This window comes from Pseudophryne corroboree, chromosome 6, assembly GCF_028390025.1.
Source record: "Pseudophryne corroboree isolate aPseCor3 chromosome 6, aPseCor3.hap2, whole genome shotgun sequence".
Taxonomy (NCBI): Eukaryota; Metazoa; Chordata; class Amphibia; order Anura; family Myobatrachidae; genus Pseudophryne; species Pseudophryne corroboree.
In genome coordinates this window covers 526,738,702-526,756,795 of record NC_086449.1, presented here as the reverse complement: position 1 = coordinate 526,756,795, position 18,094 = coordinate 526,738,702, and the positions used below count along the sequence as shown (strand labels likewise).

General features: G+C 45.0%; 1 protein-coding gene and 1 non-coding gene across 2 annotated transcripts in view; both read right to left on the bottom strand.

Annotated features, from left to right (window-relative positions):
- The window catches only part of LEMD3 (LEM domain containing 3), a 171,425-nt gene that overhangs the window by 38,573 nt on the left and 114,758 nt on the right, over positions 1-18,094 (bottom strand). Inside the window, exons 4-5 of the mRNA XM_063927554.1 lie at positions 11,788-11,855; positions 2,709-2,788 (exon numbers count right to left, since the gene is read on the bottom strand). Coding sequence (XP_063783624.1) covers positions 2,709-2,788; positions 11,788-11,855 — 148 coding nt within the window. The remainder of the gene's footprint in view (positions 1-2,708; positions 2,789-11,787; positions 11,856-18,094) is intronic.
- LOC134938724 (U5 spliceosomal RNA) lies at positions 5,989-6,104 on the bottom strand. The gene has a single exon (XR_010181224.1). It is a non-coding gene; the product is annotated as a U5 spliceosomal RNA (small nuclear RNA).

The following is an 18,094-nucleotide window of genomic DNA, read 5'->3' as shown; positions in this document are numbered from 1 at the left end:
GCTTCTGTTCCTGGGAAGGAGCTGCCTGTTGCAGTCTCTTCCCCCTTCCTCTGCCTCGTGGCAGATATGAATATCCCTTTGCTCTCTTGTTTTTAAAGGAACGAAAGGGCTGCGGTTGAAAAGTCGGTGTCTTTTTCTGTTGGGGAGTGACTTGAGGTAAAAAGGTGGATTTCCCGGCTGTAGCCGTGGCCACCAAATCCGATAGACCGACACCAAATAACTCCTCCCCTTTATACGGCAAAACTTCCATATGCCGTTTTGAGTCCGCATCACCTGACCACTGTCGCGTCCATAAACTTCTTCTGGCCGAAATGGACATAGCACTTACCCGTGATGCCAGTGTGCAAATATCCCTCTGTGCATCACGCATATAAAGAAATGCATCCTTTATTTGCTCTAAAGACAGTAAAACATTGTCCCTATCCAGGGTATCAATATTTTCAATCAGGGACTCTGACCAAGCTACCCCAGCACTGCACATCCAGGCTGTCGCTATAGCTGGTCGTAGTATAACACCTGTATGTGTGTATATACTTTTTTGGATATTTTCCATCCTCCTATCTGCTGGATCTTTAAGTGCGGCCGTCTCAGGAGAGGGTAACGCCACTTGTTGTGATAAGCGTGTGAGCGCCTTGTCCACCCTAGGAGGTGTTTCCCAGCGCGCCCTAACCTCTGGCGGGAAAGGGTATAAAGCCAATAACTTCTTTGAAATTAGCATTTTTTTTATCGGGGGCAACCCACGCTTCATCACACACCTCATTTAATTCATCTGATTCAGGAAAAACTATAGGTAGTTTTTTCACACCCCACATAATATCCTGTTTTGTGGTACCTGTAGTATCAGCAATATGTAACGCCTCCTTCATTGCCAAAATCATATAACGTGTGGCCCTACTGGAAAATACGGTTGATTCATCACCGTCGCCACTGGAATCAGTGCCTGTGTCTGGGTCGACCGACTGAGGCAAAGGGCGTTTTACAGCCCCTGACGGTGTTTGAGGCGCCTGGACAGGTGCTAATTGATTGTCCGGCCGTCTCATGTCGTCAAACGACTGCTTTAGCGTGTTGACACTATCCCGTAATTCCATAAATAAAGGCATCCATTCTGGTGTCGACCCCCTAGGGGGTGACATCCCCATATTTGGCAATTGCTCCGCCTCCACACCAATATCGTCCTCATACATGTCGACACACACGTACCGACCCACAGCAGACACACAGGGAATGCTCTTAAAGAAGACAGGACCCCACTAGCCCTTTGGGGAGACAGAGGGAGAGTTTGCCAGCACACACCAAAAAGCGCTATATATGACAGGGATAGCCTTATAATAAGTGCTCCCTGTATAGCTGCTTTAATAATATAATTTTGCCACAATTTTGCCCCCCCTCTCTTGTTTTACCCTGTTTCTGTAGTGCAGTGCAGGGGAGAGCCTGGGAGCCTTCCTGACCAGCGGAGCTGTGTGAGGAAAATGGCGCTGTGTGCTGAGGAGATAGGCCCCGCCCCTTTTTCGGCGGGCTCGTCTCCCGCTCTTTAGTGGATTCTGGCAGGGGTTAAATATCTCCATATAGCCCCCGGAGGCTATATGTGAGGTATTTTTAGCCAAAATAGGTTTTCATTTGCCTCCCAGGGCGCCCCCCTCCCAGCGCCCTGCACCCTCAGTGACTGCCGTGTGAAGTGTGCTGAGAGGAAAATGGCGCACAGCTGCAGTGCGCTACCTTAAGAAGACTGAGGAGTCTTCTGCCGCCGATTCTGGACCTCTTCTCGTTTCAGCATCTGCAAGGGGGCCGGCGGCGAGGCTCCGGTGACCATCCAGGCTGTACCTGTGATCGTCCCTCTGGAGCTAATGTCCAGTAGCCAAGAAGCCAATCCATCCTGCACGCAGGTGAGTTCACTTCTTCTCCCCTAAGTCCCTCGTTGCAGTGATCCTGTTGCCAGCAGGACTCACTGTAAAATAAAAAACCTAAGCTAAACTTTTCTAAGCAGCTCTTTAGGAGAGCCACCTAGATTGCACCCTTCTTGGCCGGGCACAAAAATCTAACTGAGGCTTGGAGGAGGGTCATAGGGGGAGGAGCCAGTACACACCACCTGATCGTAAAGCTTTACTTTTTGTGCCCTGTCTCCTGCGGAGCCGCTATTCCCCATGGTCCTTCCAGGAACCCCAGCATCCACTAGGACGATAGAGAAAATAAAAAAACCTAAAATATACTTTCTTTTCTAGGAGCTCAGGAGAGCCCCTAGTGTGCATCCAGCTCAGCCGGGCACAAGATTCTAACTGAGGTCTGGAGGAGGGTCATAGAGGGAGGAGCCAGTGCACACCAGTTAGACCAAAAGCTTTCTTTTAGTTGTGCCCAGTCTCCTGCGGAGCCGCTATTCCCCATGGTCCTTACGGAGTCCCAGCATCCACTTAGGACGTCAGAAATAGGGCATAAACTACATGGTTACTGGTTAGGAGAAATGGTGCGTCATATCTGACCTTCTTTCCATGCTCTAGTGTGAACATGTCAATTTTATAAATAACCATCGCAGAAACTGTTTAATGGATACAAATGTAGGTTTCATAGGAGATATGCCAATATACGTAGTGTAAAAAAATAGCACGGTGTGTGTTAAAGTGGTTGAAGCAGCCTATTTTGCATCAGCAGCTTATGAGTGTCTCAGTAACATAGCAAAGGGAGATACTCTTTTTGTTTCAGACTCATGCACTCACTTGATTCCAACATCTTTTCCAGACTGCAATATCCATTTCAATGACTGATTAAACTCACGAACATATTCTTCACCTAAACCCTGTGAAAAATAGAAAGTCAGAGTTTAGACTTGTATGAAGTCAAGTCAGGCCCAGTAAGGAGAGGGGGACAAAACAAAAGGTTTTCAAATCCAATAAACCACACCAAGTGGAGAGGCCCGGGCAGCAGATAGAGGTATCTAAATCTGCTGCAGTGTGTATCAAGAATAGTATGAGAGAAGTTAAGAGATTTTGACCTGCCATGGGGGGAGTCTAGTCAAAAGCCAGAAGGGGAGAGAACAGTTCCTCGAAGAGGACCCGCTCACCAGACAGCGACTCATTTTATATGGAATTAATAACTAACGAAACAAGGAAGTTTAAGTCCCCATTTGCTGTACTCTGAACAAGAAATGCTTGTCCAAGTCTAGGCCCTTCCACTTAAGTAGTTTCCAGACTGTGTATAAAGACTAACTGGTCGATTCCAGGGGGATTAAATCTTTCACAGATATTCCGTGTTCTTTTAATCTTCTGGCCCACTCAATGATTGTATTTCCAATTAGGCAACTATGTTCTCTCAACCTCTAAGCACTGTGCGCTGCACAAGGCTCATCACTACTTGTTGTTTTTTCCCCAGACAAAGATGCCCCAAAATACCGGATGTCATAACCTTAAGTAATGTTTAGCGCAGTGGTTCTCAAACTGTGTGCCTAGGCACCCTGGGGTGCTTTAAGACATTTGCAGGGGTGCCCTGGGTTGGTGGTCCAGGACCAATTCAAATTATTTACGGTCAGTGTAATAGGAAAAAACAGTTTTGGTGACTTTCAATCATAAAATATGTGGACAAACAGAAGTAAATCTTGTCCCTCACCACATAACGGAGCGTAAGAATGACAAGCACAATTTACTTAAGTTTATATATATATTTTGTAAATTTCTCAATAAGAAACTTTTGGCCTGGGGTGCCGTAAAAAAAAAAAAATTTTTTTTTATACTTTAGGACGCCATGACTCAAAAAAAAAGTTTGGGAACCACTGGTTTAGCGGTCCTCACCCCCTCTGCTTCCTTTTGCACGAAATGGGAAACTGAACATTAAGAAAAGCCAACTGAGCAAAAAAAAATAGGATTTTGGTACTTACCAGGTAAATCCTTTTCTTTGAATCCATAGGGGGCACTGGAGTACTCTTGGGATATGGACGGGCGTAGCCGAACAAAGGCACTGAATATTCAAATTTAGGACCCTCCCCCCCCTCCATATCCCCAAGTACCTCAGTGTACTTTGCCAGTGTTTTTTACTGAGCGAACAGGATATAGAGAGGTTGACAATGGAGAATCCCTATAACATAACGGACAACCACAAAGTTGACTCGTAACCTTATTGTCAACTAAAAAGTTGACAGCTTAACCGATAGAACTTATAATTTGAACCAACCGGTGAAAATGTGTTACCATAAGCTCCTTTGAGCTTAATACCATCCAAGTTAAATTTGTTCACTAAGCTCCCTTGAGCTTAAAACAACCCAGGTAAAACTGCTCTGGGTGGGCGTCCAGTGCCCCCTATGGATTCAAAGAAAAGGATTTACCTGGTAAGTACCAAAATCCTATTTTCTTTATCATCCACTAGGGGTCACTGGAGTACTCTTGGGACGTACCAAAGCTTCCCTCGTGGGCGGGAGAGCTGTTTGATACTTGTAACAGTAGGCAGCCAAAGCTAAATGCTGATGGCGCCACCATTTATAACGTGTAAACGTGCACAAACGTGGTGCACTGAAGGCTATGTAGCCGCGTCGTAGACTCTCCACGACCCGCTGGGTCTGACATTCCCACAGAACCTGTGGAATGAACTATTACTGACGTAGGCGATTGTAACTTAGCCTTAAAGTAAGCCTGACTTGTAGTCATTATTATTCAACTGGATAATGTCTGCTGAGAAACTGGCTAACCCCAGTTTACAGTATCATATATAACAACAACGTATTCATATCACGTACTGTAGACGTTCGGTACATATATAAACGCGTAACGCGTGTACCACATTCAGAATTTTAGAATGTGCTGTCCACACAGGAACCACTATTGGTATATTGATGTGAAGAATACGAAAGCGGATTTCGTCCGAAGATCTGCTTTGTCATGAGAAAACTCAAATACGGTGGCTTGGAATACAAGGCACCCAAATATGAAAACAAACCCCTTGTCGAAGCACCATTGCCGAAGGCAAGGCTAGAAGAAAAATGTTTTCCAAAGTGAGAAACTTAATCCCCATTTGTTGAAAGGGTTCCAAAATATGAAACTGTAAGAAAATCTAAACCCAACCTCAAATCGCCTGGCGCTGTAGGTGGGATAAATAGAGTCTGAACTTTGGTGACACCTTGTAGAAAGATGTTGACAGACGCAAATAGAGGCAAACGCTTTGAAAATAAGTTTACCACACAGATACCTGCCCTCTTAGTGCAGATGAACGCAGTTTGCCATCCCATCCTGTTTAACAGAATACGGGTACTTGAAGTATGATGTTGGAAACTTCCGAGGTTTACACCCTATGTAAGCACACGAAATTTTTTTTTTTTTTTTTTTTAGTCATGAGCTGCCTTAAGCGGCTTAGTATTTCGTGACATGGTTGGTATAACCGATACTGTAATGCTCTATTTTTTTAAGAGGGCGGTCTGAACCCTCACCCCGTCAACCGCAGCTGCGGTACATAGATAATAGGTACATAGGTAACTATGGGTAAAAGAACGTTCCCTGATGTAACAGGTTGGACGTATTATGAGCGGACCAAGATCGTGTGCAAGTATTCCTTGAAAATTCGAGAAGCAAACTTCTCTGAAACCCATGAGATACCACCAGTATGACTGTGACGAACTGTCTTCTGATCCGTTTTGGCAACGAAGAAAGAAGCGGACAATGGTGGAGCCAGATACACGATGCTGAATGACCCCATGAATGTGATGTACACATACTGAGCTTTTGTAATTGTGGCGAGATGCCCTCATGTATACCTGAGGGTAACCCCCTTCTGTGGACTCACATATGAAACACCTCTGGATTTAATGTCCAGTTTTTAAGATCCAAACCCTGACGGTTGAGATCGCCTGTCTAACAGATGTCCACTCACGGATTGATGTCTTGACATTTTCACATAATAGCGTTCTGAGCCATTGAAGATTTGAGTTACCTACCGCCTTGCCATGCGGCTTATTGGTTCTCACTGGTTGTTGAGTATGCAACTGCCTTTGCTTTGTTTGACTGCTTAAGGGCAGCGTGAGCCAGGCATGAAAAAAAAAAAAAAAATTACATGAAACTCACGGTTGTTCCTCTCCACAGAAATCTTTAGTAAAAAACGAAAGATTTATTTGTTATGAAGAGAAACCAGAGTCTATCCCTGGTCAGACTGAAAGCGAATCATTTATTGCATTGTAAAATGCACAGAGATGTAGGACATTTATCTATTGCATTGTAAAATGCACAGAGTTCTAGTACCTTTATCGACAGGAATCTGTCGTGTTTTAGAACCTTTGCGTTGATTTTAACTACAAATCCTGACTCTCTGTGACTGTCGTCCAGAGTATACGCACCCTTGTCCCTCTGTGGGAAACGCGATTGAAGGGTGGTGCACTAAATTGAAAACACATCTTTATTCTTAATAATTGAATACACCAATGTACCGCTAGTGTGCGTGTACTTTTGTTCTTGTTGGTGTAGTAGGTAAAAGTCTTTGATTTACCGTATTTATAATCTTACCTAGGAATTGACATCGTTTAGACAGACTTAGATGTGATTGTTTTCGAACTTAATCTGCTACCGCAGTATAACTTAGTAGCGCAAGATAGAGGAACTTTGTTGATACATAGTTCTTATGTGAGATGAGCTATTATTCCAACATCACTTTGGTAAATACCGGAAGCGATAAGCAACGGTATAAATGAAATGGTTAATGGTTGTGGCGATTTTCAAACGCTAGAACCTATGATGAAGAAACCGGACTGGGTAAATACGCATTGTGAAGATCAAATGCAATTATACAATTTTGTGGCTGCAATAAGCAAAAACTAACTGCAGAAAATCCATTTTCTAACTGTAGTAAATGACTTGCTGATTGATATTGCAACGGAGCTGTTTGATTTTGCTCAAACAGAGGGGAATAAGTAACTTTGACTCTGTTGGCGTACTATTGCCTGGTTTATAAACCAGCAAAGACTAAATGACAACCTGCCAAACCGTTCGCCAGAAGCAGTTTTGTACTCTAAGCTGTAAATAGCTGAGACATATATGAGTTGAAGTCATGAAACCTCGCAAATGTAACATGAAAAGACGCACTTCCACAATTGTAAAAGAGGTCATCAAACCACTGGCTTGCTGACTGTAACGTCCTGTCGTTACAAGGCGTGACTGTTTCTTATAAAGGAATAAAACACTGTTACAAGTATACTGTATGCGCTAATGGCAGAATATCCTATAGGGATAAAATGCCGTTACACATATATCAAATTCAGGCGCAAACAAGCTCTGGCCTTGTCGCGCTTAACTAGAGACAATGAAAATAACCGGCGTTAGCAGAAGCTTTACAGATATACTCTGCAGCTTTTTTGAACCGTGATCGGCATGGTTTCATACATAGATTCTAGTGACCCAAATGTATCTGTGGTTTTTATAATGTTTGACAGAAACGCATATACCAATGGCGGATCGCGTCCTTTTGGAAACGATTATGTATGGTTGTCCAAAACCCCGCACTATCTGAATGCTGGACTAATGTACCCTTCTCACTTGTAGTTATCGGTGTGAGATTTGACATAGAATCGTGCATTAAATTATAAGACTAGTGAAATAAACACTCTGGTACCCAAAGGAAAATTGTCACTTTGGAAAGATTGTCTTTTGTCAGCGCTGGCGGAGTTATTCTGAGACTCCGATTACCGCTGTTTTAATTTGAATTGCCAATGTTAACATTTTTAGTCTGCACTAGAGCCTTATTTGCTATGTAGACAGACATCATAATAGGCAACAGACAGACACTTGCACGACTTAATAACATTATTATATGGCATATATATCTATATATATATATGTTATTGCTGAACAGCATATTTATTAGGAAACTAAAGTGTTCTTTATGTGAAAAGCAGTTCACATAGGCATGAAACCCGAACCAAATTCCTACTAACACCCCTGCGCCTTCTGGTGGCTTAAAGATGTAGGGCAGGAATGTTCTAGATTATCCTGAAGTAAAAAATTCCCACTAACACCCCTGCGCCTCCTTGTGGAGTAGAGGTGTATGGTCTGGAATTATAACTGGAAAACCAGCAATGATTAAAATGGCCGTCATGCCATGCTTTCACAGAAAATCACAGTACAGGTTACTTGCTGCAGTTTTAATATAGGCTTAATAGCCTATTATACAGTTACTATGCTTAATAGCCTATTATACAGTGATAACCCAGGTGTAGGATACAGTAAAATATATGCATTTAGTCAATTAATATGAGCACTGCCTGCAGTGTATTTATCTTGCAACCTTAACCAAAAATAACAGAAAACATGGTTAAACGTGCAATAGGTTATGCCACTGCTAACCCATGGCCAGCCAAAGCCTCATATATATATTATATATATATACAAAGTGTTTACACATATAATCACAGTTCATGCTGATATTATAGACAGTTCTGCCAGCAAAAGCTTCATTATATATTATATATATAAAACGTGCTGAAACATATATCACAGTACACATGTACATTGTTTAAAGTGCTGCGCTGCTTGTTTATTTTGAACCCATGCAGCCTTTGCTGCTGCTATGGGTATTATTCCCCCTCCCCCCCCTGCATCCCCATGTTACCTGCAGCGTACGGGGATCGGGTGCAGGGAGAGCAGGAGAGCCTGAATGTAGCGCCGGGGAGCTGACCGGAAGCTCCTTCCTACAGCAGTACACAGTCTCCCTGTGTCTGCGGTGTTTCACTGGGAGAGTGGCCGGCGTCCTTGAGTGACGTGCGGCCACTCTTTAGTACCCAGGAGAGTCTCGGCGGCGTGTAGCGGTGCCGGGCCATCCGAGCAGTGAGAGCGGCCGGCGTCTGAGTGACGTGCGGCCGCTCTGCTTAGTTCAGCGCCCGGAGAGTGTCGGCGGCGTGTAGCGGTGCCGCATCAGGGCAGTGAGAGCGGCCGGCGTCTGAGTGACGTGCGGCCGCTCTGCTTATGTAGCGGTGCCGGGCCATCAGAGCAGTAAGAGCGGCCGGCGTCTGAGTGACGTGCGGCCGCTCTGCTTAGTTCAGCGCCCGGAGAGTGTCGGCGGCGTGTAGCGGTGCCGCATCAGGGCAGTGAGAGCGGCCGGCGTCTGAGTGACGTGCGGCCGCTCTGCTTATGTAGCGGTGCCGGGCCATCAGAGCAGTAAGAGCGGCCGGCGTCTGAGTGACGTGCGGCCGCTCTGCTTAGTTCAGCGCCCGGAGAGTGTCGGCGGCGTGTAGCGGTGCCGCATCAGGGCAGTGAGAGCGGCCGGCGTCTGAGTGACGTGCGGCCGCTCTGCTTATGTAGCGGTGCCGGGCCATCAGAGCAGTAAGAGCGGCCGGCGTCTGAGTGACGTGCGGCCGCTCTGCTTAGTTCAGCGCCCGGAGAGTGTCGGCGGCGTGTAGCGGTGCCGCATCAGGGCAGTGAGAGCGGCCGGCGTCTGAGTGACGTGCGGCCGCTCTGCTTATGTAGCGGTGCCGGGCCATCAGAGCAGTAAGAGCGGCCGGCGTCTGAGTGACGTGCGGCCGCTCTGCTTAGTTCAGCGCCCGGAGAGTGTCGGCGGCGTGTAGCGGTGCCGCATCAGGGCAGTGAGAGCGGCCGGCGTCTGAGTGACGTGCGGCCGCTCTGCTTATGTAGCGGTGCCGGGCCATCAGAGCAGTAAGAGCGGCCGGCGTCTGAGTGACGTGCGGCCGCTCTGCTTAGTTCAGCGCAGGGAGAGTCATGTACGAGTGAGGTGGAACTTCATATATAAGAAGTGGTCCTTACTACTTCAGCGGGACCCGTCAGCGGCGTGCTCAGCGGCGGCCAGCTCCCTGTACAGTATAACACTCACACAGCAGGGCGGCAGCGTGAGCTGACCGCCCTGACACCCATACCTTGCTCCATCCTGGCTGTGACGAGCTCTCTGTAAGCTCCGTTTCAGTCCTTCTTCCAGCTCTTTGTCACATCCTGGCTGTAACGGATCTTCTTTCTGTAAGCTCCGTTCAGCTTGCAGGAGACAGTGGCTGCCTGTGGCTGTGAGGGTGCTCTTTGTGAGGACCGACACGCCATGCGCTGCCCTATAGCGCCTGTGGCTGTGAGGGTGCTCTTTGTGAGGACCGACACGCCATACGCTGCCTTGCAGCGGCACCATCCCGGACCCAAGTTTTTCCAGAAACTGGGACGGGAAGTGTAAAAATTAAAAATAAAAATCTTCTGAAAAGTGGCCATTGCCACAAGCCGATGTTCATCTGTGAGCACCGAAAAAACACTGGCAAAGTACACTGAGGTACTTGGGGATATGGAGGGGGGGGAGGGTCCTAAATTTGAATATTCAGTGCCTTTGTTCGGCTACGCCCGTCCATATCCCAAGAGTACTCCAGTGACCCCTAGTGGATGATAAAGAAAAAACCCATGCCAGTTTTTGTAACATACAGGTTATAGAGACAATATAAAATCCTAAAGAAGGACTCCTTGTTCTCTCTGATCTTTGTTGGACATGCAGTAATAACTCAGGCTCCCCCCTTCACATCTGGTGGCAATGCCCATCATTGTCTGGACAGGTGAGAAATTTCTGCAAACATAACCCTCTCCTTTTATTGCTTAGTTTTGGCTTCTGAATTTGATGGGACATGCCCATTTCTAGATTTAAGAAAATGATGAATGCAGCAAAGGCAGCTATCCCCGGAAAACAAAAGATGCTATGCTTCACCCACTGGGCGGTATCCAATAACCTGTTTTGAAACATCAGGAGCAAAAAACGATTTGTGTTTGTGTTAATGTTCCTGACGTTTCATAGATTTTTTTGATTGAGATTTTTTTCTTTACAGTGTATCCTATTAGATCTGTAGTAAAATAAAAAAATAAATAATAATAAAAAAACACTTTCGGGCGAAAATACACAGGTTCAGTGAAACAGTGCCCGCATATTGGGACTAATTGGATAGCCCCTGGCGAACCAATTACCCACGGTCAATGACTGCGGGTAATTGGATACCACCCGTAATCATTTAGCAATTCAGACAAATTTGCATACACATGACTATGGAAGAACATACTTCCTCAACCAAAAAATATGAAAATTTACTGCTTTCGTATGACTGGACGGGATTTACAGATCTCCTCCCCATTTCTTCAAAACCAGGTAACTCTTCTATGCCCACCCACAGCAAACCTAACCTTGATACCACTTTCCCTGGGAAACTACAGTAGCTGACACACCTGCTACAAACAATCTAGGCATTGCCTTCTTTCCCCATGTACCATTTGCCACCAATTTCCTAAATTTCTTCACTCTGCTTTCCCCAGCACCCTGTTTAAATGTAAACTTGTTTTCCATTATATGCACAGCTATTAACCAATTGACGATAGTCTTAAAACTACTTTAATCTCAAATACAAAATTACACTGTAATTAAAAGTGACCTTTTTTTTTTTTTTAAATCAAGATTATGAAGTCACCAAGCTACAATTATATATTTATTTTCAGATTCTGCAATTATGAAGACACTGGGTCTCTTTGTAAAACACTTTGGCTACATTCTCCTAATACAGCTTAAAGCGTAAATTGAATTTCTAAAGGATTAAGAAGAGAAAATGTCACAGAATTTATTTGTAATACAAGACGTCAGTCAAGGCCGATTATAGCTCTAATGCAACCCCTCCTAGTAAAAGATAAATAATGCCTTCTCTCTATTTAGTTTGGCCAATTACAAAAACAAAACAAAAACAAAAAGGACGAACATTTTTATTAAAGCAATAGCATTTTACAGAAAGTAGACCTTAACTTAAAATAAAAAAAAATAAAAAAGTAAAAAAAAGGAAAGTCCCCATTTAGCAGGAATGACAACTGACTGACTAACCTGTAAATACTCCACAGCCTCCCGGACAGAAATACGACTGTAATCGGCATCACCACATATATAATCTCCTAACAGAATGTGAGGAAACAAAAAATATGAATACATTTAAAAAGAAAACAAGAGAAATAAAAAAACAAACTTTATAAAATGTATACTTTATATGGATGATTGCATAGATGCCATTTTTTTTCCCTAATAGCCACCCATCCACATATTGTGGTTCATGCTAATACTTCAATCTTTCCAAAACAGCAAAAAGCAGGATTCTACGTGCTTTTGTAACTGCATTTAATGTACTGGCCTCATTACTTTTACCATTGCCTCTTTTGTCCCCCCACTGACAGGAAACCCCAGTGTTTCATGGTCAGGTTTACTTTTAAGTTCTTTAAACCAGTGTATACTACAGACAAGTGACACTCATCCTAAGCATAGTATCTGAGTGGTTAAGGCAGGGATGGGGAACCTTCGGCCCTCCAGTTTTTGTTGAACTACACATACCAGCATGCCTTGCTACAGTTTTGCTATTTGATCATGCTAAAACAGTTGCAGGGCATCTTGGGATGTGTAGTTCAACAGCTGCAGGGCCAAAGATTTCCCCATTCCTGGGTTAAGGTATACAGGTTCTAATCATACAGTTTGCAGAGCCAGTAAGTTAGTGAAGATATCCCTCGATTTACAAAGGCAAAGCACTGTTCAATCATGTCCATTTTCTAGCTCTGTGAGAAATATACAGGGTGGTCCATAAGTGTGTAAACCCCCTTATAAATAGCAAGCGAGTAAGGAAATAATAATCCAGTGTCTACTAAAATGATGTGGGAGTGGGGGAAAACTTTAGTGTCCGTCCCCCCACCCCCTCCCATATCATATGTGTACACACTGGATTAATATTTCCTTACTCACTTCCTTTTTAGAAGTGTTCCCACACTTATGGACCACCAACCTGTACATATATAAAAACAAAACTCTTGCAATAATCTTAATTCACAAATCTTTGAGCTCTCTACTAGCGTCTACTCTCCTCCCACTTGTTTGCATTTGTTGACATCTTAATTTTCTGAACCATACTCTCGGCTGTTGTCTCAACTGTACTATAGAAAACAGTGCAAAATTAAAAAGGATCAGTGTGATCACCAAACAATAACCCCAGGCACTACAAAAATCATTATGAAGACTGGGGGAAGAGATCTCCTCCATGCTGGCTTTTTTCATTTTGAAAAGGAGGCGTTCCTTTTTTCAAATGAGGTGGTCTCCTTAGTAGTACTACCTTATAATAAACATACATTATCACCAATGCAGGGCTTAAAGTGGTCCTGGAAAGGTGGGGGAACTTATCTCCTCTATAAGCAGTGCCGTAAAAAAGGGGTGTGTCGCCTAAGGAAGGGCGTGGTCACACAATAGTTCCGCCTATTTCAAAATCAGCTCCACCGTACCCAATTACATCACTGTTACTCTGAAGTTAATGAAAGAACTGCTCAGGCCGAAAACGACACCTGCAACCTGGGAGACATGTGACCCCAGCTAGATACATAGATATAGGAGGGATACATACAGAGCAGTATCACTATATACACAGTGAGGGGGTCTCAGCCCAGTACTCGTACAAAGACCCCGAACAGCAGTGCACGGACTCCAACCTCCTGTAGCAGCGCCCTCATACTCCATATTTATTATTTATTATTCATTTATTAGCAGTTTCTTATATAACGCAGCATATTCCGTTGCGCTTTACAATTAGAACAATTATAGAACAAAACTGGGCAAAGACAGACAGACAGACAGACAGAGGTAGGAAGGCCCTGCTCGCAAGCTTACAATCTATAGGGAAATAGGCATTGATACACAAGGATAGATGCTACCTGTCACATAATGGTTCCCCAGGTTGCTAGGTTCTTATATGATATGATCACCCAGCAATGTTGGAAGACAAAATGTGAGTTTATGTGGACTGTACAGAGGGGATGTAACTTGATAGGGAAGCTGTGAAGGTTATGTGTGTGGGTCTGAAATTTGGTAGGCTTGTCTGAAGAGATGAGTTTTCAGAGAACGTTTAAAGGTTTGGAGACTAGAGGAGAGTCTTATTGTGCGTGGGAGTGCATTCCACAGAGTGGGTGAAGCCCGGGTAAAGTCCTGTAATTTTGAGTGGGAACAGGTAATACATGTGGATGAGAGACGCAGATCTTGTGCAGAGCGGAGAGGTCTGGTAGGGAGATATTTTGAGATGAGTGAGGAGATGTATGATGGTGCAGTTTGGTTAATAGCCTTGTATGTAAGTAAAAGTATTTTATATTTGACACGGTAGAATACCGGTAACCAATGGAGGGACTGACAGAGCGGATCAGCAGATGAAGAACGTCTGGCGAGGAAGATTAGCCTCGCAGCTGCATTTAAAATGGATTGAAGTGGTGATAGCCTATGTTTGGGAAGACCAGTAAGGAGACTATTACAATAATCAATGCGGGAGATGATGAGTGCATGGATTAGAGTTTTTGCAGTGTCTTGTGTAAGATAAGGGCGTATTTTGGATATGTTTTTAAGGTGCATGTAACATGATTTAGAGACAGATTGAATGTGTGGAACAAAGGACAGTTCAGAGTCAAGGGTGACACCTAGGCAACGAACTTGTGGGGTGGATAGTTGCATTGTCAACAGTTATAGAGATATCAGGTTGGTAACTACTCTTAGCTGGTGGGAAAATAATTAATTCGGTTTTGGAAATGTTGAGTTTGAGGTGGCGAGATGACATCCAAGATGAAATGGCAGACAGGCATCCAGTGACACGAGCCAATACTGGTGGTGACAAATCTGGGGAGGATAGGTAGATTTGAGTATCATCAGCATACAAATGATACTGAAATCCAAAGGAGCTGATTAGTTTACCAAGAGAGGAGGTATAGATTGAGAAAAGCAGAGGACCTAAGACTGAGCCTTGCGGTACTCCAACTGATAGAGGTAGAGAAGAGGAGGTAGAATCAGAGAAGTGAACACTGAAAGAGCGATTAGATAGGTAGGATGAGAACCAAGAAAGGGCTGTGTCCTGAAGACCTAGGGATTGTGGTGTTTGTATGAGAAGAGAGTGGTCAACAGTGTCAAAAGCAGCAGAGAGATCTAGAAGAATAAGTAGTGTGTAATGGCCTTTTGATCTAGCAGTGACTAGATCATTCACTACTTTGGTCAGTGCCGTCTCTGTGGAGTGTTGGGCACGAAAGCCTGACTGAAGTGGATCCAATAAGTTGTGCGAGTTAAGAAATTGTGTAAGGCGAGTGTAGGCAAGCCTCTCAAGTAGCTTGGAGGGACTGGGTAGCTGAGAAATGGGACGGTAGTTAGAGAGTGTGTTTGGGTCAGAGTTGTGTTTTTTTAGAATGGGAGTAATGACTGCATGTTTAAACAGAGAGGGAAAGATACCAGTAGAGAGAGAGAGATTACAGATTTTAGTTAAGGTTGGTATAAGCACAGGAGACAAAGTTTTACTGACCTGTGAGGGTATAGGATCAAGAGGAGAGGTAGTGGAGTAGGAGGATGAAAAGAGTGTTGATACTTCATCTTCACTTGTGGGATCAAATGAAGAGAAAGTGCCAGACGGTTCAGGTAGGGAATTGAGCAGGTCACTGGCTGAGTTAGAGCATACCATTTCATCTCGGATTTTATCAATCTTATCCTTGAAGTAGGAAGCAAGTTCTTGTGCACGGATAGTAGCTAGTGGGGGAGGTGAGGGAGGGTAAAGAAGTGATTTAAATGTATTAAAAAGTCGCTTGGGGTTGTTGGCATGATAAGAGATGAGAGATTGGAAATATGTTTGTTTGGCAGTGTCCAGGGCCTGACGATAGAAGTGGTAGGTAGTCTTATATGTGAGAAAGTCACTTGGATTCTGAGATTTCCGCCACTGACGTTCTACTTTACGTGACTGTTTTTGTAGGTGTCTTGTTGATTTAGAGTGCCATGGTTGGCATCTAAGCCTACGTGGAGTGTGATGGGTAGCTGGAGCCACTTCATCAAGGGCACTCTCTAGGGTCTGGTGCAGGTGTGATACAGCAGTGTCAGGTGTAGTAAATGTCGAGATTGGTGAGAGCAGTTGTTGCAGAGAAGTGGAAAGTTGTTGAAAATGTATATTGTTAGTATTTCTGCGGGTTAGAGGGATGGGGACAGCCGGAGGCACTGCACTGGGTGCAGGTGGCGGCTATCCCGGGGACCGCACACTGCTAGACGTGAGAGAGAGGAGGGAGCACCCCTCTGTCTGCGCTTGGAGTGGGACACAGGAGGACCTGGGAGAGTCGGCTGAGTCCCAGCTGTAGTGCAGTTTGAAGTTGTCAGTGGCCGCCAGCCATTCCTGCGGACCGGCTGCTGCTCAAAAGAAGAGGCCACTCATCTGCGATCTTGTGCGCCAATCACGGTTGGCGGACCGCCAGCCAAATGAGAAGCTGCCACTGGGCAGCTTCTCATTTGCTGGCTGTGAACGAGCCGTGATTGGCTCACGGGCTTACCCAGTTTAAAAAAAATAAGATTTTAAACCTACCGGTAAATCTTTTTCTCCTAGTCCGTAGAGGATGCTGGGGACTCCGTAAGGACCATGGGGTATAGACGGGCTCCGCAGGAGACATAGGCACTATAAAGAACTTTTAGTATGGGTGTGCACTGGCTCCTCCCTCTATGCCCCTCATCCAGACCTCAGTTAGAGAACTGTGCCCAGTGGAGATGGACAATATGAGGAAAGGATTTTGTTAATCTAAGGGCAAGATTCATACCAGCCCACACCAATCATACCATATAACCTGGAATATACGCAACCAGTTAACAGTATGAACAAAAAACAGTATCAGTCAAAGACCGATTCCAACTGTAACATAACCCTTATGTAAGCAACAACTATATACAAGCCTTGCAGATTTAGTCCGCACTGGGACGGGCGCCCAGCATCCTCTACGGACTAGGAGAAAAAGATTTACCGGTAGGTTTAAAATCTTATTTTCTCTTACGTCCTAGAGGATGCTGGGGACTCCGTAAGGACCATGGGGATTATACCAAAGCTCCAAACCGGGCGGGAGAGTGCGGATGACTCTGCAGCACCGATTGAGCAAACATGAGGTCCTCATCAGCCAGGGTATCAAACTTGTAGAATTTTGCAAAAGTGTTTGAACCCAACCAAGTAGCTGCTCGGCAAAGATGTAATGCCGAGACGCCTCGGGCAGCCGCCCAAGAAGAGCCCACCTTCCTAGTGGAATGGGCCTTTACCGAATTTGGTAACGGCAATCCAGCCGTAGAATGAACCTGCTGAATCGTGTTACAGATCCAGCGAGCAATAGTCTGCTTAGAAGCAGGAGCGCCAACCTTGTTGGCTGCCTACAGGACAAACAGAGCCTCTGTTTTCCTAACCCTAGCCGTCCTGGCTACCTAAATCTTTAAGGCCCTGACTACGTCCAGGGACTTGGGAGTCCTCCCAGTCCCCCGTAGCCACAGGCACCACAATAGGTTGGTTCATATGAAATGAAGAAACCACCTTAGGCAAAAATTGAGGACGAGTCCTCCACTCCGCTCTATCCACATGGAAAAATCAAATAGGGGCTCTTGTGGGACAAGGCCGCCAATTCGGACACCCGCCTGCAGATGCCAAGGCCAATAACATGACCACCTTCCACGTAAGAAATTTTAATTCAACCGTTTGAAGAGGCTCAAACCAGTGAGATTTCAGGAAACTTACCACCACGTTAAGGTCCCACGGTGCCACTGGGGCACAAAGGGGGGCTGGATGTGCAGCACTCCCTTCACAAATGTCTGAACTTCTGGGAGAGAAGCCAATTCCTTCTGAAAGAATATAGATAGGCTCCATTAAGGTACAGATTTCGGCCCCAACTTCAGGCCCATATCCACTCCTGTCTGTAGAAAGTGGAGAAAATGGCCCAGATGGAAATCTTCCGTAGGAGCATTCTTGGCTTCACACCAAGATACATACTTTCTCCAGATACGGTGATAATGTTTCGCCATCAATTCCTTCCTAGCCTTTATCAGAGTAGGGATGACTTCTTCCGGAATACCCTTCTCCGCTAGGATTCGGTGTTCAACCGCCATGCCGTCAAACGTAACCGCGGTAAGTCTTGGAACACGCAGGGCCCCTGCTGCAACAGGTCCTCTCTGAGAGGAAGAGGCCACGGATCTTCTGTGGGCATCCCCTGAAGATCTGAATACCAGGCCCTTCAAGGCCAATCTGGAACAATGAGTATTGTCAGGACTCTTTTCCGTCTAATGATTGCCAATATTTTTGAGATGAGAGGAAGAGGAGGAAACACAGACCGACTGAAACACCCATGGTGTCACC